The sequence below is a fragment of the Erythrolamprus reginae genome, chromosome 1, assembly GCF_031021105.1.
Source record: "Erythrolamprus reginae isolate rEryReg1 chromosome 1, rEryReg1.hap1, whole genome shotgun sequence".
NCBI classification, from domain to species: domain Eukaryota; kingdom Metazoa; phylum Chordata; class Lepidosauria; order Squamata; family Dipsadidae; genus Erythrolamprus; species Erythrolamprus reginae.
Window position 1 is genome coordinate 73,871,796 of NC_091950.1, and position 23,826 is coordinate 73,895,621.

Sequence of the window (23,826 nt, forward strand, 5' to 3'; positions counted from 1 at the left end):
CTCAATACCTGATGTCATTGTTATCTGATACTTTATTTTACTATGAAAAATATTTTATTTAATGCCTATTTTTTAAATATGCATTATCCTCATCACACTTTTATCAATTCTTGTAATGGAAAACCAATTCAGAAACCAGTAGTCAAGGAAAGGACCAGGTATGACCAAGTTCATGGTCATACATTGTACCTAACAATACTATCTTCAAAGTAAAGCATTATTTTCAGTGTTTATTTTTTCCCATAGGCTACATGAAAAAATGGCCCTTGTATTCCAAGGTTCTTTACAAAACCAAATCCCCCTCCCAGACTTCTTCCCAACCCACAAATTTGACCTCACCCTAGACTCTATGTTATTATCATGCCTATTACAGCCCTCACTCTCCCTGAAAAAAAGTAACATATTATTCTCAGACTCCAAAAGTGTCCCATTTCTATGCTCCATAAAGCTCCTGTCTGAAATCCTGATAATCCATTGCCAATTAGTATAAATAGGAATGCAAAACCCTCATCCTTCTAAATCAAGGGTCTCCAACCTTGGCAACTTTAAGACTTGTAGACTTCAACTCCCAGAATTTCTCAGCCAGCGTCCATTAATTTGTAATATAAAGTGAATATGCATGTGTCTTTCTCGTGAGAAAATAATATTGTGAGTACTACCAATAAACAAAACATGGAATTAGGTTTACCAGTCAATTGTTCAATTTTAATATTTAATCTAATTTTGATATTTTGGGTTTTTTTTCAAAGCCTTTTTCTTCTGACAAGGCAAGCCAATACTGTTCATACATTGGCTACTAGTCTCTATTAGCTGTTATGAGAATCCACCCCCACAATATCTCTTCCTTCAGGTTCCTCCTTGTCTACGAGCCCTGATTCGCCTACCTAATTCCTGCAAAAGGCTGGAAAGAGTCTTCCTTCCCCTTCTCTTCTGGCACTACATGTATGACTACGGAGATATTTCAGTGGGAGGGGGCTTTTTCCATCCCACAAGATGACATTTAATTGAGGGGACCTAAAGCACACTCACTCTACCTGAATGTAAGGAAAATACGGAAATTATTGGAGAGCAACAATCATCCAAACAATCAGTCTTATTGAAGGGCTTGATATACATTCAGTTGTACCTAATTGGTAGTTTGAACAGCAGTGATGACAGATGGGCATAACAAGAAGGCCTCGTTATTGCTCACATTGCTATGTTTTGGACCAGGTAGTAGCTACCTTAAATAAAATATACAAAGCAAAATATATTTTCTCAGAGCTCCAACTGCAAAATCAGAAGCAACAGTTTGAACAGCAAAGGGGCAAGATGGTTCACTGTTCATACAGAACTGAGGCTTGATAAATTGTTCTTAGCATTCTTCTAGGAAACAAGGCCAATTAATCAGCAATACAGAAACTCAGTTCAAAGTTACATACATGCACATCACTCATTAGAGACTGCTCATCTATTGGTCTGATTTTTTTTTTAATCAAACCACCTCCACCTGAAGCTCAGCTCTTGGATTTTTATTACATGTCTGTGTGGTTAAACTTCAGAGTCTGACAGCTTATCAGTGGGTGCAGGCAAGGAATCCTAGGGAGATTGCTACCCTGTCTCAGTTAGAGTGGCTTCATTGGAATCAGCTACTCCAACATTATTGCCCCGAGATGCCTCAACTTCCATTTCCTTCGCATCTAAAGACAAGCCTACAAGGGCTTCATAACCAAGCCATCTGCCTTTATATGCTGCTGGCATAGACATTCATTTAATTATTATTATTATCAATTCCAATAATTGTTTACAAAAATATTCTGAGAATTGCTTGGATAAATCCTAATGAAAGAAGCTTCATGGAGGTATTAATTTTCCAGATGTATACAAATGAATTGTTTTAATATGAATAAATTGTAAATTTTGTCTGGAAATTGGTTTCATGTAGTGGTTAAGGCACCAAGCCTTACTGAGAGACTATAACCCTGATGGTGAACCTATGGCACACATGCCACAGGTGGGACTGGGAATCCTCTCTGCTGGCACACGAGCCATTGACCAGCTCAGCTCCACTGCATGCGCATGTGCCTCCAGCCGGCCAGTTGGTTTTTGGGTTACTTGTTGTAGGCTGCCCTGAGTCCCAGGAGAAGGGCGGCATAGAAACCAACCAACCAACCAACCAACCAACCAACCAACCAACCAAACAAACAAACAAACAAACAAACAAACAAACAAACAAACAAACAAACAAACACACACACACACACACACACATTCTTTCTCTTCACTTTCTGGGGTCCCTACCTTCCCAGATTTCGAGATTCCACCCCAGTGCTATTTGGGCATGCAAGGCTTTCCCCCCATGCCAGTTCCATTTGGGGAAGGGAAGCTTCTCCCCCCACATCCAGTTCCATTGGGGGAAAGGAGGCTTCCCCCCACAGCTCTGTTTGGGGATGGGAGGCTTCCTCTCCCACTGTTCTGGGATGGGAGGCCAAAACAGGAGAGCTCACGCAGGCATACACAGGGGTTAGACATGCAGGAGGGGCATTGCATTATGGCTGTGAGCACTTGCACACATGCAACAGTGCGCATGCACACACTTTCAGAACCCAAGGGGGGGAAAAATCTTCATCACTGGACTATAAGCTCCAGGCCCATCGTAGGCATGAAGCCACCTGTGTGATCTTGGGCCAGTCATTCTCTCTCAGATCTAGAATGAATAAGCTCTCTCTCCCCCTCTGAATTTCTTGCATCACCCCATCACAATTTTCTCCATGTATTTCTGATATTACACAAATCTACTTAAAATTGCTTTGAATATATTAAAATATACTTTTCAATTTCCAAAGGTGGTGCAGTGGCACAGTGGTTAGAGTACAGCACTGCAGGCTACTTTAGCTAACGGCTAGCTGTAGTTCAGCAGTTCAAATCTCACCATCGGCTCAAGGTTGACTCAGCCTTCCATCCTTCTAAGTTGGGTAAAACGAGGACCCAGATTATTGGGGGCAATATGCTGCTTCTGTAAACCACTTAGAGTGGGCTCTAAAAGCATTATGAAGTGGTATATAAGTCTAAATGCTATGCTATGCTAGAATGACTTTCCTTTCTAGGATCAAACCTAAATCAGACTCATGTCCATATTGATGGGCTGTAGCTGTTCATCATAGTATCACATGGATGAACAGAAATTATCACTGGACTAATTTGCATTGATTCCCTAATCAGTATTTCTGGCAGATTGCAGACTCCACAAACTGGTAGGACCAGCTGGAACAAATTTCATTTATGTTCTTTGTAGTAGAGTGTTATCAATTAATATGACTCTTCTGTTTTTCCTCTTGCATCCTTTCTGATCGTTATGAATTCAACTTCTTGGCTCTGCTGTTCAGAACTAGAACTCACAATTTCCTTGTTTCTGGCCTGATGTTTTAACTACACCAAAGTGACTCTTACTGACCTACAATTTATTATTATGAAAACATAATTTGTGATCCACCATGAATATTTAGTTTGGTCAATATATAAAGCAGGTCTCCAGTGATGGACCTCTCTTTCTAAGGGGACTAGATTGATATTCTTTTTATCTATTTACAGCTGTATCCTCATTTAGGTTTTTCTTTTGATTACCACATTGATAAATAATGCTTTAAAAATGTTGAAGATGCACCTGCTCATTGCTTTAATTGTATGCATCTGGTTACTGAATTTTTTTAAAAAATCGCCAAAATCATATGGTAATATGATCTTATATTTCTTTGGAATTATACTATATCATATTTATTTATTTATTTATTTATTCATTCATTCATTCATTCATTCATTCATTTATTTGATTTTTATGCCGCCCTTCTCCTTAGACTCAGAGCGGCTTACAACATGTAAGCAATAGCACTTTTTGAAAGAGCCAGCCTATTGCCCCCACAATCCGGGTCCTCATTTTACCCACCTCGGAAGGATGGAAGGCTGAGTCAACCTTGAGCCGGTGATGAGATTTGAACAGCTGTCCTACAAATCTACAGTCAGCTTCAGTGGTCTGCAGTACAGCACTCTACCTGCTGTGCCACCCCGGCTCTTAATATGGCTTTTATTAGCTACGTACAGACAAATAACGAAATATGCATTACCTTTCAATGCCTGACTGGGGCTTCATTTTGTTTCATTGTTTGTTTGAAGGATATTTTTTTTTTTTGCATTTATAACATGAAGCTGTGAAATCAGAACAAGATTTATAATGATGCTTTGATGGACCATGTAGAACTGTGATCATTCACTATCATCAATGGTTTGAGTAAAAATAGTACTAGAGCAGTCCATGAATAGAGTTACATCATGAAATTATATCTAATGTAATCTAATCTATAGTTCTTTTGTGCCATCCTCCAAAACCGAGAGGATTCTGATCTCAGAATGAAATCTGATTTCTCACCTCTTTGTTGATTTCCAGAACTAGTTCTAAGTATATAAAACACTAGTTTAAATACTATAGCACCACAGAGAGACCCAGCACATAATTCAAGACAGTGAAGGGCTACCAAAAATTTTCTTTCAACATATTTCATTTCATTTTTATTTCATATTGCATTTTCTTTCAACATATTTCAGTGCAAATTGGGTGCTCTGGGGTGGAGCTCCATTTTCACTACCCCACTGCCTTCCCCCCGGTTTGGGCAGCAGCCCACCCCTGATTCAAGGTAAGCAATTTTATGCAAACCATAGAAAGAGAGTAAAAAATAGTAAATCAAATTAAAGGCATGTGTTGAGAAAAAGAAAAGGAAATCTGAATTTAGTTCATGCCAGCAGCATTTACTATATCTCTCCATATGTTTCTATACTTGCAAAGCATTCCTGCTTCTACCACATCAATACACAACTTCATACATTGTGTTTTGTTCTTTGATGCTCCTCATTCAGCATTTATTCATTCTGGATCTGGTCTCTTCTTTTACTAGTCACACATCTTAAGCAACCCATTCTCATTACATCCAATTTATCTTTATGGTTCTGCTAACATATCTACCTCTTACTTTCATACATCCAAATGTGCAGAAACATGTTCTTAGCCATTTTAGCTTTTGGTCACAAATATTAATTCCTCACAACAGACTACATATTACCCATTATCTTACTACTGGCATTTATACATCTCACATTTTTCCATTTACCCCCTAGTCTTAGTGAATATTATACTAAGATTCATAAATTTATCTGTTGGCTCTAATGTATTACTGTGCAATCGTTCATTCTGTTTTATTTGGTCTTTATTTGATACGCAAATGTTCAGATTCATGAGCCTTATTGCATCTACAATCTGACTAATATTAACTGCAATTGAATTGATATGTCAGTAACATATCATCTGCATATAAAAATGCAGACATATTACTACATATGTAACACATATTATTACAAACATTCCTTCCACATTTATCAATAAATACATTAAAATCCAAGGATATATTGTTTTACTATCTGCTTTTACTTGTTGAATCATTCAGCAAACATACCATTTATTCTCATGCCAGCTTTATTCCCATCATATATCAATCTTCCCGCATCAGCAATCTCTCTTTGATTTCAGATATGTGCAAAACAGCCTATTATTCAAGTCTACTCACTTTATCATAAATTTCTTTAAATCAACATAAATTAATTTTTGTTCTCTTATTCATTCATTTTATTATGACTTTGTAAGATGAAAAATCTTGTTTGTACAGTCCTGTTTATGTAAAAACACACCGTACTCCCCAAAGTTGGCTCTCTGCTAGCTATTCTATACTTTCAAACTACTGAAGCATGTTGAACAAACCAATCTCCCTAAAGTTTTTTTACATTCATTCCTGCTACTTTTTCCCCTTTGTGTAGGGAAACAATAATAGCATTTTTCAATCCTTAGGCATAGTTGGGTTTTTCAAGTTGAACAGCCATTCCATACAAATTTACCTTTACACTCATTAAACTACTGTAAGTAAATGTTAGATGCATACACTGACAATAAAAGTATCATTCTACAATAATATTAACAATACTTGCTGCTACAAGAAAATTGCACAGGCTGACTGTAAACAATGGCATGACAAAGTAGCAAAAATGATGTGTTGAAGTATCTGTAAGAAATATTTGCTTGCAAACAAGAACTGGTGGCACTACAAAATAGAAAAAGTAATAGAAAATGAAGAGGTGGCACAGTGGTTAGAGTGAAGTACTGTTAGCTGCAGTTCGGCAGTTCAAATCTCACCAGGCTCAAGGTTGACTCAACCTTCCATCCTTCCCAGGTTGGGAAAATGAATAACCAGGTTGTTGGGAGCAATATGCTGATTCTGAAAACCACTTAGAGAGGGCTGTAAAACACTATGACGTGGTATATAAGTCTAAAGTGTTAAGTTAAAGAGGTCTGGGCCTCAGGAATTCAAACAGACAAGCAGCTGCCACATAACATTTCAAACTTAATAACTGTTGATAAGAAAGATTTAAAAATTCTGGATAGTGGGTATGAAAGTACCCGGAGACAGCAGAATAGAAGACAAAGAACTGGAGAAAATAACAAAATAAAAAGATCTGCAAGTTGAACAATTATTGAATAATTATTGAATAGAACAATTATTGCACAACAAAGCAAAGACAGTGACAATGGTAAGAGGTTCAAGCCCAAAACCTTTGGAGTACCACTTCAATACGATCAACATTGACAAAAATCACAATCACTAAATTACAAAAGATAGCTTTATTTAGAATCCTGCGACAATAGATGTCCACGCTGGAAGTAAATAACTTTATTACATGGGTAGTTTTATTCATAAGTTATAAATGTGTGAGTGTGTGTCTGCGTTTGGTTTGATGCCTTTAAAATGAACGAGTGAAGTTGCAATCGATAAAAAGGAGTGAATGACTTCTAGCATGACTTCTAGCTACACTAAGAGTCCTAATATATTTAAGTAATATCATATATGCACATTCCCATATGTATACATTCATTCATACACACACACATACATACAAACAAACAAACAAACACACACACACACACATATTAATTCATACTTATTTGAAAGAGGATGAAGGCAACAACTCTGTTAAAAGGCAGGTCACTATTCAATATTGTATTGTAATGTAGATGAAAAAAACCTCAGCAGGCTTACAATAAAAGAACTGCACATGGGAGAAAGTAAGGCTGTCCTATGACACAAATATATATTTTCTATTTTTCATTACATTATAGTCATCTTATTTGGAAGCAATAGAGCTGAATTTAAAAGCTACATTTTGCTACATATTTTAGGAATTCCCGATTATGTAGTAACTTCTATTTTGTCTATAATTAATTCCATTTTGCTTCAAAGCTATTGGCCCAGAGGTTACCAGCACTGCATTGCAACTAGAAGCAGTGATTATTACAATTAATTACCAGATTATATTAAGTAATCTTTGACATGCCTGAATTGTCAATTTTGCAGAGATATCAGATTGACCATTGCTGGGGGGCCGGGGGAGTTCGTGAAAGACAGATATTTAGGTTCATGCTGGGCAAAATGCTACTTTTCATTTAATTTTGAACTCATTTTTGTCTAAATGATGCAGAACAAAGTAAAAGCATAAAAATAATGGACCAATACCAATCAATGCATTCCAGGATGAAAGCTTTAAACAAACTTGGTCAGCTGTAGTTAGTTTGCCTGCTCAGTGATTAAGTAATTTTGGGAAATGAATTGAAGTAGACTGATAGTCTACAGGAAAGAGAGAGAGAGAAGGAGGGAGAGAGGGAGGGAGGGAGGGAGAGGGAGGGAATATGATGAGTTCCTTATCTTTTGGCTTAGTAAGAAAAATATTTTTGGCCAACATAGAAGTGAAGAAGAAATCATGTTTTTAAAAAAGAAGATACAGATCACTGAGAATAAAACAACAAAAAGAATAGCTCCCTACCCATTACTTCCCACTGTGTGAACTTTTGACATATCCGCAAATTCTTCTTTTCGATTGCTGCTGCTGTTGTACTGCTCACTGTACAGCTTTAAGGACATCTGCTCAACAGCATCTCTTTGTGCTTCCAGAAAGCATAGCTGAACCTCTGCCTAGAAAAAGGAAACAATAAGGAATGAAGCCTTGTTTTAATTCATAACAAATGCTTATATAAAGTTGCTGTTTTTAGACTAAATGAATAAGTCAGCAAGAATTCATTTACAGTGATATTAAGCATTGCCGTAATAATAATTGCATTGATTTTTAATGATGCTCTCTTTATAGAAGTATTGGAGTGAGGGGAGATTATGAACCATGCCTCCTCCCATTAATCATTTACAGGAATTTTTCTTTCTTGATTAACTGTCTTAGCAATGTTCATTTACTACAAATCAATGTTTCTCCTAGGACCAGTGATATTATCAAGTATCTTTGCTAACAGATCATGGAAAAAAGATAAATAATTTGGAAATCTGAAGAGTTTTACAAAACAGCAAGCATGGTCTGAAAGTATTTTGCTGTGTACCTTGACCATTGAAAAAGATAAAAATGCACAGCTATTTGGTCATATTGCAGTTTTGTCCTTTCTGTATCAGTTCTAACAAGTAAAGGAAAAAAAATAGGGCCTTCTTGTCAATAAAAAGTACCTTCCACCTGAACTCAGCAACCCTGTATGTATATGTGCCCACTTACTGAATGATCACTCAGTTCTCTCAGCCTTTTTCTAAATTCACGTACTGGGCACCACAGCTTTCCTGCATAGTGGAAGTTTTGATGCCAACTGAATATATAATGTATATTATTTAGATCTGACCTAGCATTGGTGAGTGAATCCAACTTTTGTGATTTATTGATCATGGTATATTCTTCACTAGGATTTTTCAACTAATGTCAGAGGGAATTGTCTAGAGACTTGTGAAACAATCCTCTCAGCTGAATTGAACATGGAAGCTCAATGAAAAAAAAATCTGAACATACTTTATTTATTTATTTGTATCCCACTTTTATTTTTATTACAAATAACTCAAGGTAGCAAACATATCCAATGCACTTCTTCCTCCTATTTCCTCCATCAAAGCAATTCTGTGAGGTGGGTTGGGCTGCAAGACAATGACTGACCCATAGTTACCCAGGCAGGTTTTATTGCTTAGGTGGGATTTGAATGCACAGCTCCCAACTGCCTAGCCTGGTGCCTTAACCAGTAGACCAAAGCAGGGGTGAAATGGTCCTGTTTCACTCGTGCCTGTCAGTAGTTGGAGAGGCAGCCGTGAAGGGAGCATGAGACTCTGCCCACCTGCCTGGATGTCACCATTTGGGTTCTTTTACCCTCTCTGCATGTACAAAATGTTCTGTCCATGTGCAGAGGGTAAAAGAACCCAAATGACAGCATCCAGGCAGATGCATGGAGCCTCATGCCCCCTTCACAACTGGCTCTCCGATGAATGACAGGCCCAAATGAACCGGGAGCATTTCACTCCTGGACCAAAGTTCCCTCTCTCTACACACACACACACACACACACACACACACACAGAGGAAGGGAGAGAGAGAGAGAGAGAGAGAGAGATTTGACTATATATATATTATTTTGTTATTGACTATCAATTTGGAAACACATTTATTTATTATTTTATTTATTAGATTTGTATGCCGCCCCTCTCTGTAGACTCGGGGCGGCTAACAACAGTAGTAAACAGCATGTAACAAATCTAATGTTTAAAATAATTAAAAACCCTTATTTAAAACCAAACATACACACAAACATACCATGCATAAATTGTATAGGCCTAGGGGGAAAAGGGTAGTTCAGTTCCCCCAAGCCTGACGACAGTGGTGGGTTTTAAGGAGATTACGAAAGGCAAGGAGGGTGGGGGCAATTCTGATCTCCGTTTGTGTACTTATGTGAAACAATCTCTTTCTAGCCCTAATGTCTTCAGGAAACTTTTCTGGTGATGCTAAAAATGTTATGTTTCCCTTGAGGCAATATACATAATTTATCATTATATAATTTAGTTAACAGCTATGTCATTTCCATTACAGTCATGTAAATGCCAGCACATGGCTTATAGAATTATTTCTGTTGAATTTCCAAGAATTATTCATTTATCCATGGGATCATGTTCTACTTAGTAGCGTCATATAGCAATCTTCCATTTCTGTTGTTTGTTTTATTAATAAGGTAAATACAGCAGCAGAGAGGTCTCATTGAACCAATCGGCTTTCTAAAGGCTACCCAGCAACCTCAACTTTAAACAAAATGAAATACATTCATCCGGATGTTTTCTTTTAGACAATTTCCTGATCAAACGAATATAGAATTCTCTTTGGCTTTAGAATGTACATATTGCAGCTGTGCTGACGAGTTGGATTCTGGAGTTCAGCACAGGAGATGATATGGAGATACATTTGGCCATTTGCCGTGTTTATCCCTGGGTAGCTGGAAAAGTACAGAGGCAAGGTTGAGTTCAAGAGCACTTGGGGGCCAATATGGCATTGTTTTCATACAACATGCTCCACTAAAATCCTAACGTGCTGATTATAATTACAATGAGCTTCATAAAGAAGCATCAATTTGCAACTTAATTTGGTCTACCCACATAAAGTATCCATTTCCTGAGAAGGAAGCATTCTCTATGTAGTTCAGAAATTTTATAAAATTTATAAAAAAATTATAATAATGTTGCTACTAACAACATTAGAGGAGGCACGAGTTCTATAGGTAGCTTATCATTATAATTATTCACAAAAAACAGTAATATACAGCAAACGAGATTGGTATGCTGGATCTTGTATCACATTATCGAATACTTGTGTGGCCATCAGTGCAACTCTGTGAAGGAAAAAAAATCCCAATATGTCATGTGACTGCAATGTGACTCTGTGAGTTTGACACCATGTTCTAGGGAATCAGAGAATGCATGTTGTGGGCAATCTTGCACAATGTTAATAGTTTGCATATCTGCACCACAATCACAAGGGGAATCTTTCCATCCCCACTGATATAGGGCAGGTAGTCTATGGCAAGTGTCTATTTGATGGAAAAAAGATGTTGAGACTTTAGAAAAAATTCAGAGAAGAGCAACAAAGATGATTAGGGGACTAGAGGCTAAAACATACGACAAATGGTTGCAGGAACTGCATATGTCTAGTTTAATGAAAAGAAGGACTAGGGGAGACATGATAACTGTGTTCAAACATCTCAGGGTCTGCCACAAAGAAGAGGGAGTCAAACTATTCTCCAATGCTTCTGAGGACCGGACAAGAAGCAATGCTTAGAAACTAATCAAGAAGAGAAGCAAGTTAGACCTAAGAAGAAATTTCCTGATGGTTAGAACAATTAATCAGTGGAACAACTTGCCTCTAGAGGTTGTGAATGCTCCAATACTGGAAGTTTTTAAAAAGATGTCGGATAACCATTTGTGTGAAGTGGTGTAGGTTTCCTGCCTAAGCAGGGGGTTGGTCTAGAAGACTTCCAAAGTCCCTTTCAAGTATTCTATTCTATTCTATTCTATTCTATTCTATATAGAGAAATTCTGTGATAGTTAAAAGTACAGCAAGGCTTCTTTCGACAAAATACATAGTGATAGCTGGGAAAGGGTGGTGGAAGAGAAGATTGCAGACTGAAAGTATATTATATGTCTTGAGTGAGGAAGAATCCAGGTTCAGTTATTGGCTTTCTTAGAAATAGACGGCAAAGAAGTCTCAGCCCGTTGCTGCCAGTTACTGCAGGACAGGGTCTTCTGCCTTTCTGGCTGAAGGCTTGTGGGCGTGTTTGGAATTTTGACATGTTGAGGGCTTGACAATTTGTGCTGTCACAAAATGGGTGTGTGGGTTGGATTTTTGAAGTACAAAATAGCTGTCAGAGACATGTAGCCGGATAGACAGAAAGCACTGGTAGAGTTATCAGCTCTAACGCCCACTCTTGAAAGACACAGTCAACTCTGAAGCTCCTGTTTTACATTTTCCTAGGCAGCCAAATACTGTATACATCCAAACAAAGCATTGGCTGTAGCCACTCTTCAGCTTTATTTTTCCCCTGAAGAAATTTATGGAGCTTGTGACTCAAAGATATCAATAATAGGCCTTTTTTATGTTAGTCAAAATTGCCTGTTGTTGTTGTTCAGGTGCACTTTCCAATAAAGCATCCACAATAATAGTTATGCACAGTGCAAAAAACCAACCAAAAATGGTATAGGTTTTTCACAAATTATCAGTTCTGTCCAAGGTCATTCCAGGGGCAATCTATTCTGGTTTCTTTCCCAGTTTTGATGTATGATTTAAGTAGATGGGATTTTACCCTCCTACTATCCTGGAAGCAATCCACAGACCTAGACTATATTCATCAAGTTGCAGAACATTAGACAGTTAGGAAAGAATGAGCAGAGTTTTGAAAAAATGAATCATTAAAAGCCAATATTTTAAAGTATGAAGCTAAAGTATGATGAAATTTATAGCCAAGACCACCCTAGGATGTCACCTTTCACTATAGTAGATTATTCTAAAGTAAGAGTTGATCAAATGATGCATCATCTAGATCAGTGTTTCCCAACCTTGGCAACTTGAAGATATCTGGACTTCAACTCCCAGAATTCCCCAGCCAGCATTTGCAGATAATTTGGTGCCAAACCATGTAGGTTTTCTACATTAGCACCAACACTATTGCATATTGTATAATGTATGCAGTACCCACAGCACGGATGTAATTTGTCAGCTTCTTAAAAGGCATCCCCATATTGCAGTAGTCTAAATGTGTGATGACAAGCACATGGATCACTGAAGGAATATCATCTTGCCTCAGGTATAGCCATGGTTGATGCACCTGTTGAACCTCAAAGAAAGCCATGTTGTTCTGTAGTAGTTTGGGATTAGAACTTTCTAATCCCAATCTGGAAGATCTCCAAGTCATGGATCTGCTTTTTCAGGGACAGTGCTATACCTCTGTCATCAGGCATGGGGGAATTGAAATTTTCCCTTCCCCCTAGGCTTATAGAATTTATACTTGGTATGCTTGTATGTATGATTGGTTCTTTAAATTGGGTTTTTTAAAATTATTTTTAATATTAGATTTGTTTACATTGTCTTTTTTATTGTTGTTAGCCGCCCTGAGTCCTTGGAGAGGGGCGGCATACAAATCTAATAAACAAACAAACAAACAAACAAACAAAGGATACCACTAGAGCAAAGAACTTTGATTGTAATACTGGGGAATATCAAGTTTATCTGGCATGACGGGAGCAACCAGAAGGAACAATTATAGATGGAAAATGTACCTGCCACTGCTTCCTTCAAGGCTGCTGGCAACACCCCTTCCCACAATATGTTAACAGCAAGAAACTTGCCCCCTCCTGCTGCAATGACCAACTTGTTGACTGGTGTTTATTTACATGGTCATATCACATCTCTTCTGTGAGCCTTGCATTGGGTAGCAATAAATTTCTAGATGCAATCCAAAGTGTTAGGTTTGGCTACATGACTTGATGTCAGCATACTTTCAGGACTGGTTCCAAAAGTAGAAATTTATAACAAATAGAAAGCAGACTTTTAAATATCCTTTAATGGGTTTTTAATGAATAAATGCACAGTAATACAAGCATCGTATGTATCTTTCAATCAGACAGCATAGATGAGAAATCATATTTCTCGGATACAATCCTTTATAATGCTATCAATATGTGATAGATTACTATATATGTGGTTGAATGTGACAGATATATACTTATATTTACCCAGGCTTAGAATATCACTGGTGCTTAGCTGACATCATTCTGTCTGTATTATTTTGCCTACTCTCGGGATAATTATTTTGAAATGTATTTATTTGTCTGCTATGTTATACACTGCTTTGCTACCAGTGCTCAAGAAAGCTTGCAGACACTGTAATTAAATAAACATCTCTTTCCAAAACAATGGCTGCTTTTAGATGAAACATTTCTGATCCTGTCTAACAAACTTTGTCTTTTTATGATGTGAATTTGGGAAGCTGATTTATTATTTAATATTTATTCATTTCTAAAAATTCTATCACAAATTGCTACAGTAAAAATATTCGGTGTGATAGAGTGCAAATCCATTGCTGTGCTACATTTACTGTGCAGCTGTGATCAAATCATTGTCTCCCAAAGATCTGTGGTAAGAATTTCTTGCATGGATGAACAAGATATGAATTGCAAAACACCTAAGGGAAAACAGGGAAAAGACTAAAAGACCACATTGTTGTAGACTTAGCATAATACTTCAAATCTTATGGCAACATTAGAGATTTACTGAAGAGAAAGTCTAGGTTTAGAACTAAGAGAAACATCTAATATTTATCAATTCCTTTGCAGCTTCCCAAACCACTTGCCATTATACATATCTGTTTATAGAATGGATGAATGAACAAATTGCTAAATTTATAGAATGAATGTCTGGGAAAGTTCTTTAGCCTTCAGGAACAGATAGTGAACAGCAGCTGCAAAATAAAAATAAAATAAACAAAGTAAAAGGAGACTGGAAAAGGTTATTTTGTAAAATTGTTTAGGTGAGGTTCAGGTTTAGGTGAGGTTCATTTTCATGAGCAGAATAAAAATTCAATATTTCAAAGCATTTATTATTTTAAACTTCAATTCATTTTATGAAACACTGATCATATATCTACTTAATAGGCGTACTCTCTTCCTCATTGCAGATAACTAGTGATGGGCGAACCGAACTCGCACAATTCGGGTCTGTATCGAATTTTGCGATGTTCGGTATGCTGAACACGAACCCAAATTTTTTTCAAACTTCTGGCAAAGTTCGGGGTTGTGTTCGGTGTTCAGAGCTTTGATGTCACTGGCAGGTTGCTAAGGACGCCAAGGTGATCACTTCCTGGATTTCATGGAATCCAGGAAGTGATCACCTTAGCATCCTTAGCAACCTGCCGGTGACGTCAAAGCTCCGCCCCCGGAATCTCTTCGTGGGAGGGATTCCCCGTTCGGGTTCGAGTTCGGGTTCGGTTCGGGTTTGGCCGAATTTTGCTTAAAGTTCGTCCCAACTTGCCGAACCCGTACACCGTTGGGTTCGCCCATCACTACAGATAACTACCAAATATATCAGCTGTTAGAAAGCTCTAGTGTTCAAGTAACTATATTTTTATTCTTTTTAGTTATACATAATCAAAAGAGAGTGTCACACTTGCAGATATATTGGCTCAAAAATATGTGTTTCAATATTCATATTTCATCCCACTATAAGAAATTTGAATGGAAAATTTATTGTAAATAGCCTTTTCCTGGAAAGAATATAGATATAACCAGTATTTAGAAAAACAATCCACACACATATGGAATTTCATACTGCACAAGTCAACTTTTTATCGCAAAATAGGCCAGAATGTGTCACTTTAGCTAAAATCATCTGATACAAGCTTAATACTAATCACTCCAAACTTGACTGTAAAAAATACGACTTAAGTAATCGAGTTGTCCAAGCGTGGAATTCACTACCGGATTCTGTAGTATCATCCCCTAACCCCCAACACTTTACCCTTAGACTATCCACAGTTGACCTCATCAAGTTCCTAAGAGGTCAGTAAGGGGCGTACATAAGTGCACCAGAGTGCCTACCATCCCCTGTCCTATTGTCTCTCCTATATCTCATATATTCTTCTCTTCTATACCTATATCTTTTTCTGCTATTCTCTCATAGTTATATTTCACTCCTTTATTTTCTCCTCTATTCCCCCTTTAATACATTCTACCTGATTATATCCTCTATTACCCTCATTGTGTATTATTGTGTATTGGACAAAACAATTTTTTTTAAAAGCAAAGCACTGTCAACCAGTGAAATGGACACGATTTGAGTATTGCCCACAAGATTATATGCTGCAACGTCCTACTAGTCAATGACTACTTCAGCTTCAACCGCAATAACACAAGAGCATGCAACAGATTCAAACTTAATACGAACCGCTCCAAACTTGACTGTAAAAAATATGATTTCAACAATCGAGTTATCGAAGCATGGAACTCATTACCGGACTCAATTGTGTCAACCCCTAACCCCCAACATTTCTCCCTTAGACTCTCCACGATTGACCTCTCCAGGTTCCTAAGAGGCCAGTAAGGGGCGTACATAAGTGCACTGGTGTGCCTTTCCTCCCCTGTCCAATTGTCTTTCCTTTCTTTCACCTATCATATATATTCTCTTCCTTTCATATATCCTCTCCTCTAAGTTCACTTTTACCCTTATATATATTACCACATGTCTATTTTTCTTCCTATGTATTTGTGTATTGGACAAATGAATGAATAAATAAATAAATAAAAAATAAAAATTCTACAGGGAATTCCAGAAGGACCTCATAGGACAGGAAAACCACATTTGGGATGGGGAATTTCAGGACATAGAATGAGGTCAATAACAGTTTCTTGATTAGGATCAGCAACTAAAACACACACTATCTTTTGATATTATAGAAAGTACAGCTGAAAAACAGCCTTTTCCGACCGGGTGCCTTTAATTATTTTAGATTCTAAGTCCTGTCAGGCCCTGCCAGCATAATAGGGTTGATGGAAGTTGGAGCCCAAATCATTTTGGAACCCCATACTGGGGAAAACAAACTAGTGATTTATTCATCCTGCTAGCAGCAGTTATTTAGAAATTCATGCAGAGGATTTACTCAAGCTGTTTTCACATTAAAAGCTGGCACATGTCCCCAAATCGGTTTTCCTTTGGCTGCTACAAAGATACATCACTGACACATCCATTCAACAGTACTCCTTGTAATGTCCAGAGCCTCTCTAAAAAAATACAACTCTTCTAAAAATAAACTATTTATATTGGTGAGAGGTCAGCTTCTCTGGTGCTGCTGAATTCTTGGCAATTTGCATACCATTAAAGCATTAGCAGTAATGTTTGGAAAATTTAATTTTAAAGCTGTGCAGTTAAAGATGTTTGCTGAATTGTAAGCATCTATGACAGCTGGGAAATTTGTTAACACTCTGCTAGTTACACTATTTGTGCCTTAGACTGGAAGGCAGTAAACAAATCCCCTTTCTTTTTCTACAGCAATGAATGCAATTTTAATACAAGAGAATATATTCTAAAACCATTTTTTAAAATCACAGCAAAGCATTTATGAAGGTGGCATGTCTTCTTATTTTCAATTTTTTGAATTCCACATAATATATTTTTTAATGTTGCTGATTTACTTATCTTCAGACAGGGGTTCAGTTTATATCTTAGTGCCTGAAAAAAAAAAAGGATGCGGTTCATTCTAAAACAACTTTTCTTATTTAATTGCTTAGCTTACTTCTGCTGGCCTTACCATGCAAGATCTAGGTAACATTAAGACCATTTCCTCTCCCCCATTAGTTCAGATTACTACGATATTCACAGTAAGTAGTCATGAATGGAAGATGCATAAAGAGAATAAATAAAGTGCCTCTCTTTTATCTAGTTGAACTACTGCTTCTGTCTACTGCAATCATATACCCATCATGGTAAAGATCATAATTATTCAGATGCAATATGAAAAAAAGTATTACAGTAATATAGGAATTGGGCAAAAGAGTAATTCTTGAATAATGGCAGAGGGATGCAAGTAGCAACATCAGGATTTATTTTCCATATGAATAACAACAATTTAGTTATCAAAAAGGAGTGAGAGGTCTGGTCCTGTACAGTCCTTAAATATTAAAAATTTAGCCTCCTATGGCTCTAAGACTCTTTTTCCTAGAGATCCAGAATGCACAGTAACACTCAGCCTAGGGCCTATATCCTTATTTCAAAGAGAATCATTCAAACCTCAACCTCCACCCTGTCAGGAATCTTGGCTTTGAGCTGCTAATGCGGAATAAAAATCAATATATATATTTTGATCATTTGATGAATATTTACTTCTTCCTTTAGCACTAGGAGATTTCAAAATGAAAAACTGCTGAATCAAATCATTTTATTTTTCTGTCTTTGTGCCAACACCAATTTACTATCCTCCAGAAAGTTCCTGAACAAGACATCCCAAATGGCAAAGTTGTTGGTTTTTCCTGTCAGTCATAACAGGATGCCAGCAGGGAGCCATAATCATTTCCTTCTCATACTGTTAGTGCATCAGAACGACGTAGTTTGATTTACTTCAGTAGAAAAAGTAATCTCATCTTATTTAGACGTACCATAGAATGTTTGTATATTTATTTCTTGAGTGAGAGAGAACACTTTGCCAATTCTGCTGCTGTGTCAACCTATTATAAGTTAAACACTTACTCCTTTTGGCTCTCACAAAAAACAGAATTTATAGTGGGTTTTGAATGCAAGGAAACCATGGGAACTCTAGGAAAACAAAGAGCTTTAAACATGTACTCTCTCTATTGATGCCCCCCCCCTAAAAATGACAAGCAGATTCTAGCTGACTTCTGTAGTAATGCTTAGAACTTTAAATGCAATTGTACTTAGATGCTGTTTTTATGAGCAGTATATGTTTATTCTTAATATAAGGGATTTTAAAAAAACATTGTATATTTAAAGTTAACAATGACATAATATTTATACTTTAAAAAAATAACTCCTCCACATTTTTTTAAAAAAAACTAGATTAGTGTAGCAAGAACTAAAGATGCATTTTTGGCGCTGCAAAAATAATTTTATATTGATTCAGTAGAAAGGCTTTCAAATTAAACAGCAATTTTATTTATTTTCCTTGGTAAATTAAATAAAAGTGGCAACAACCGATTTGAAGAAGGATGATATCTGTTAGCACATTTATTATGCAAACAGATGTTTTAAATAAAATAAAATATTTAGATCGCTGAATATAAAGACAATTATAAAATGCCTTTGTTAAAAGACATTTTTTCATTTTTATTTCAAAAGGGAGAGATTGGAGATCTATGGAAACCAGAGAGTGGGGAAGAAGAATTATCCCAGAAATGGAATCAATAGGAAATGATGCTACATTTAAAACAGCTGGGGATTGTAGCTAATATACTTCTACTTGAAAATAAAAATGCTTTATGCCTTTATGTCAAACTAAACCCTGCAGTAAAATAATAGCAACAAAAATGAGAATATAAACTTACAGTTAAAACCTTTACTTTCTGTCTATATATTGATGTGTACCACCATGGTTGTTAAAGGATAAAACTGGTATTAAAAATATAATTCAATTAATACACATAATAATTAGAAAGGAATTAGGAATTACTTTCTAATATCTCCTTTCCAGTGGTGGTAGCTACTGCTTTGCACCAGTTCAGGTGAACTGCTAGCGGCGGCAGTGGAAGGCTCTGTCCACCAGCCCAGAAATGCTCATCAACATAGCCACAATTTACAAGGTATTTTCAAAATATTCCAGATTTGAAATTGAACCCTGGTAATTTCTCCTGGGCTTACGATTGAACATAAGAACATAAGAAGAGCTATGCTGAATCGGGCCAAAGCCCATCGAGTCTAGCATTCATACAGTTTATGCATGGTATGTTTGTGTGTATGTTTTTGCTTTTTAATAAGAGGTTTTTAGTGACTTTTAAATTATTAGATTTGTTATACATTGTTTTATTGTTGTTGTGAGCCACCCCGAATCTACGGAGATGGGCGGCATACAAATCTAATAAATAATAATAATAATAATAATAATAATAATAATAATAATAATAATAATAATAATTCTGTGTCACACAGTGGCCCACCAATTCTCCATGGAGATCTTCAGCAGAAAGAGAAGGCAAAACTCTCCCTTTCCCTTGACACTCAACAAATGGTACCCAAGGGAATCCTGCCTGCCTCAACCAACATAGAGGTGGCACTTGGACATGCGTTTGAGCTCTGGATTCACAATTCTTGCTCTTTGCCTTTGTGCAACTGCGGTTTGTGGACCGTGTTATGTCTGTCAATTTATTAGAAGCCGGCCGCTAGGAGTTCAGCGAGCCGGGCTATCCAAGGTGCTGATTGGCGCGCCTCCCTGGATACACTGTAAGCGGGAAGTTTCCCTGTTCTTAATTGGTCGCTGCCTCAGGCAGCTATGTGTATAAAAGCTTCTGTATTGTTTATCTTGTTCTAAGTCTGTACCTGCCAGCCTGGCATGAGTTCTAATTAAAGTGTACTATGTTCTGATCTACCGGAGGCCTCATCTATTATACTGGCGACGAGAGGCGAGAAATCCATGCGAAGTCTTGCTAAGTAATAGACAGTAAGTGAGGATGTCGGTACAGCTGACCTTTCCCCCTTTCGACCCTCAAGGGGAGACGTGCGATTCCTACGTGGCCCGCTTCGATTGTTTTCTAATTTCAAATGGATATACTGAAATATCAGGGGATAGGAAGCGATCATATTTCTTGGGGTTTTGTGGCCCAGAGATGTTTGAGACGGCGAGGGCTCTATTCGCCCCAGTCTCAATACATGACATTCCGTGGCAGCAATTCCTGTCTACGCTGCAAGATCATTATGCCCCTGCCCCGTCCCGCTGTGCCCGGAGATACAAGTTTTACCAAAGGAACCAGGCAGAAGGGGAGTCAATTAATGATTTTGTCGCCGCTCTCCGCAGGAAAGCTTTATACTGCGAATTCACAGATCTAAATGACTATTTACTTGACCGATTGGTTTTTGGGGTGAGGGATGGACGCCTTAAGCGGCGTCTCCTGGCCACCCGGGACTTAACTTTTCAAACAGCTCTGGCAGAAGCCCGTGCATTCGAGCTGTCAACCTTGTCTCTAGCGGCCATGGACAGCTCGGTAAACTCACAAGTAAAGGGCTGCCGCTTCCAGATAAGCCCCCGCTTGTGACAGATAAGGAGGATTCCAATGCCGGGGAGGAGGAAGAGGTCTGCCAGCTGGCAGCTAACCGCAGCCGAAATCTGCCTGCTGCCCGTCCCCGTCCTCCGCTGTCTCCATGCTGGGGCTGCGGGGGAAGCCATTTTAGAGCGAGCTGCCCATTCAGGGATGCTGCGTGCAGGCGATGTGGTGCCCGGGGGCATATTGCAAGGGTCTGCCGTTCCCATAGATCCCCACCAACCCCGAGAAAGGAGCAGAGGGAGTCCCAGAATTATAACTCTCACTGGCAAAGGCAATTTTCATCAAACCACCGGGATGAATGTAACACCGTCTACAGTTTTCCGTGCCAAACTACCTCGTATGTCAGGAAGACGTCGAGTGGCACCGAGAAAATTTCTGTTGATGTTCGCCTGGGAGACACTTGGTGCTCAATGCAAGTTGACACTGGCTCAGCGCATTCTTTCGCTTTATGGTCTACCGTAAAGTGTTGTTTTCCCCATTTAAGCAAGAATCACCTCCAGCCCTGCAGCTCCGTTCTCAGAGACTACCAAGGCTCTTCAATTCCGATTTTGGGGGAGGGTCGTTTTACGGTTAAGTTCAAATCTTTTGTGGGCAAGCTGCCTTTGATTGTGGTGGATGGACCTTTCTCAACTCTTTTGGGGTTAAATTGGTTTAATTCATTAGGGTTATCTGTCACCGGGGTTAATTTGGTATTGGGGGGTTCAGCTTTTGAGAAACTTGCTAAGGAATTTCCATCGGTATTCAACGAAGGGTTGGGCTGTTATACAGGTAGCCCTATCTCATTCAGCCTTGACCCCCAGGTTCCAGCGGTGAGGCTGAAAGCCCGCAGGGTCCCCATTCCTCTCAGGCCAAAGGTGTACGCGGAACTGGACCGTCTTATATCTCAAGGTATTCTAGAGCCTGTGGACCAAGCAGCGTGGGAAACCCCATTAGTCATTGCATTTAAGGGGGATGGAGGTATAAGACTATGCGGGGACTACAAATGTTCTGTAAACCGGGCTTTAGCCCACCACTCTTATCCTTTGCCGGTGGTGCAGCAGCTGCTACACACTCTGGGAAATGGCAAGGTCTTTGCGAGGCTTGACCTGTCCCAAGCTTATCAGCAGCTTCCCGTGGACCCCCAAACAGCTGAAGCCCAGGCTATCGTTACCCATAGGGGGGGTTTCAGATGTAATCGCCTCCAGTTTGGGGTCTCCATTGCACCGGGAATATTTCAGGGGTTAATGGAACGGTTTTTATATGGGCTTGAGGGAACTGTACCATATTTCGACGACGTCCTGGTGTCGGGGAGTTCCATGGACGAACTGTTCTCCAGAGTTCGGAAGGTACTAGCCAAATTCCAAGGGGCGGGGTTGAAGCTCAAACCCAAGAAATGTGTGTTTGGGGTTTCAGAGGTTGAGTTCTTAGGATTCCGAGTAGATGGACAGGGAATACACCCGACTTTGGAGAAAACTAGGGCAATCCAGGATGCCCCCAGGCCCCGTTCAAAAGCGGAGCTCCAGGCATTTTTGGGGCTTTTAAACTTCTATGCGGTCTTTATTCCGCATAAGGCATCCGTGGCCGAACCCCTTCACAGGCTGCTGGACTCCCGTTCACTTTGGCATTGGGGTCCGAGGGAGGAAACCACGTTTGGGGCGGTCAAGAAAATTCTCCTGTCAAATGACCTTCTGGCTCAATACTCCCCAGGGTTACCCTTGGTCTTAACATGCGACGCCTCGCAGTACGGCGTCGGGGCTGTCTTAAGTCATCGTTTGCCTAATGGCTCAGAGGCACCCATAGCCTTCTTTTCTCGGACTCTTGCCCAGGCCGAAAGAAACTACGGACAGATAGACAAGGAGGCGTTGGCGCTTATTGCTGGAGTCCGTCGATTCCATGAATATCTTTATGGGCGGAGTTTTCAGTTAGTTACTGACCATCAGCCCCTTTTAGGATTATTAGCTGGTAACCGCCAGAGTCCCACCGTTCTCTCACCACGTATGTCCCGTTGGATCGTATTCCTGGCCAATTACAATTATACCTTAATTTACAAACCTGGTCGCCACATAGCACATGCTGATGCCCTCAGCCGATGCCCCCTGGCCGAATTGTTGTCCGACCCAGCCCCGACCTGCTCAGTTTTTGCTTTATCTGAGGAATCTTCAATCTTGTCTGCAAGGGATGTGGCCAGAGAAACAGGAAGAGACCGTATTTTGTCACAGGTGAGGCAGTGGGTGTTGCGGGGATGGCCGAATTCGACCCCCGCCGAGCTGCTCGTTCCCTTCTGGCGCTGCAGGTCAGAGTTTTCGGTGGAGAAGGGCACCATACTAAGAGGTGAGAGAGTTGTAGTGCCAGGCAGATTACGGAATGAAGTGCTGGCTATGTTACATAAGGGCCATCCAGGCATCGTGAGGATGAAGGGATTGGCCCGGGATTACGTCTGGTGGCCTGGTATGGACAGGGAAATTGAGCAGAGGGTGGCCAATTGTATGAGTTGTCAGGAGAGCAGACCGTTTCCACCACGGGCTGAGCCATTGGCATGGGAGCCGCCATCAGGACCCTGGACTAGAGCGCACATTGATCTGGCTGGTCCGTTTATGGGCCAGACCTTCTTAATTTTAATTGATGCCTATTCCAAGTGGGTAGAAGTGGCCCAGTTAGGATCTACTCAGGCTCAGACGGTGATAGATGTGTTAAGGGGGCTGTTCGCCACGCATGGCCTTCCGGATCTAATAGTTTCAGACAATGGGCCACAGTTTACTTCAGTATTATTTGAGTCCTTCCTGTCATCAGTGGGCATTAGGCATGCCTTGTCCTCGCCGTGGCATCCGGCCAGTAATGGCCAGGTAGAACGGGCAGTTAGGATGGTTAAGGAGGCTTTGAAGAAGATGCCACAGGGCTCGTGGAAGGAGAAATTGGCAAACGTGTTGCTGGCCCAGCATTCGACTCCGTGTGTGTCCACGGGTAAGACTCCGGCCGAGCTACTGATGGGCCGGAAACTGAGGATTACTCTGGATAGGTTGCACCCTGGTTACACCTTGGGGGTGCAATGGCCGGACAAGTCAGGAAGGAACATACAGTTGGGAGACTTGGTGTATGCGCGGTCTTATTCCGGAGACAAGACCTGGGAAAAAGGAATTATTAGCAGAGAATTGGGACCCCGTTCATTTGA

At 39.4% G+C, this 23,826-nt stretch overlaps 1 protein-coding gene across 1 annotated transcript in view; it reads right to left on the bottom strand.

Moving 5' to 3' along the window:
- Positions 1-23,826, bottom strand: part of AKAP6 (A-kinase anchoring protein 6) — a 271,172-nt gene that overhangs the window by 123,462 nt on the left and 123,884 nt on the right. The window contains exon 7 of the mRNA XM_070734077.1: positions 7,894-8,042. Coding sequence (XP_070590178.1) covers positions 7,894-8,042 — 149 coding nt within the window. The remainder of the gene's footprint in view (positions 1-7,893; positions 8,043-23,826) is intronic.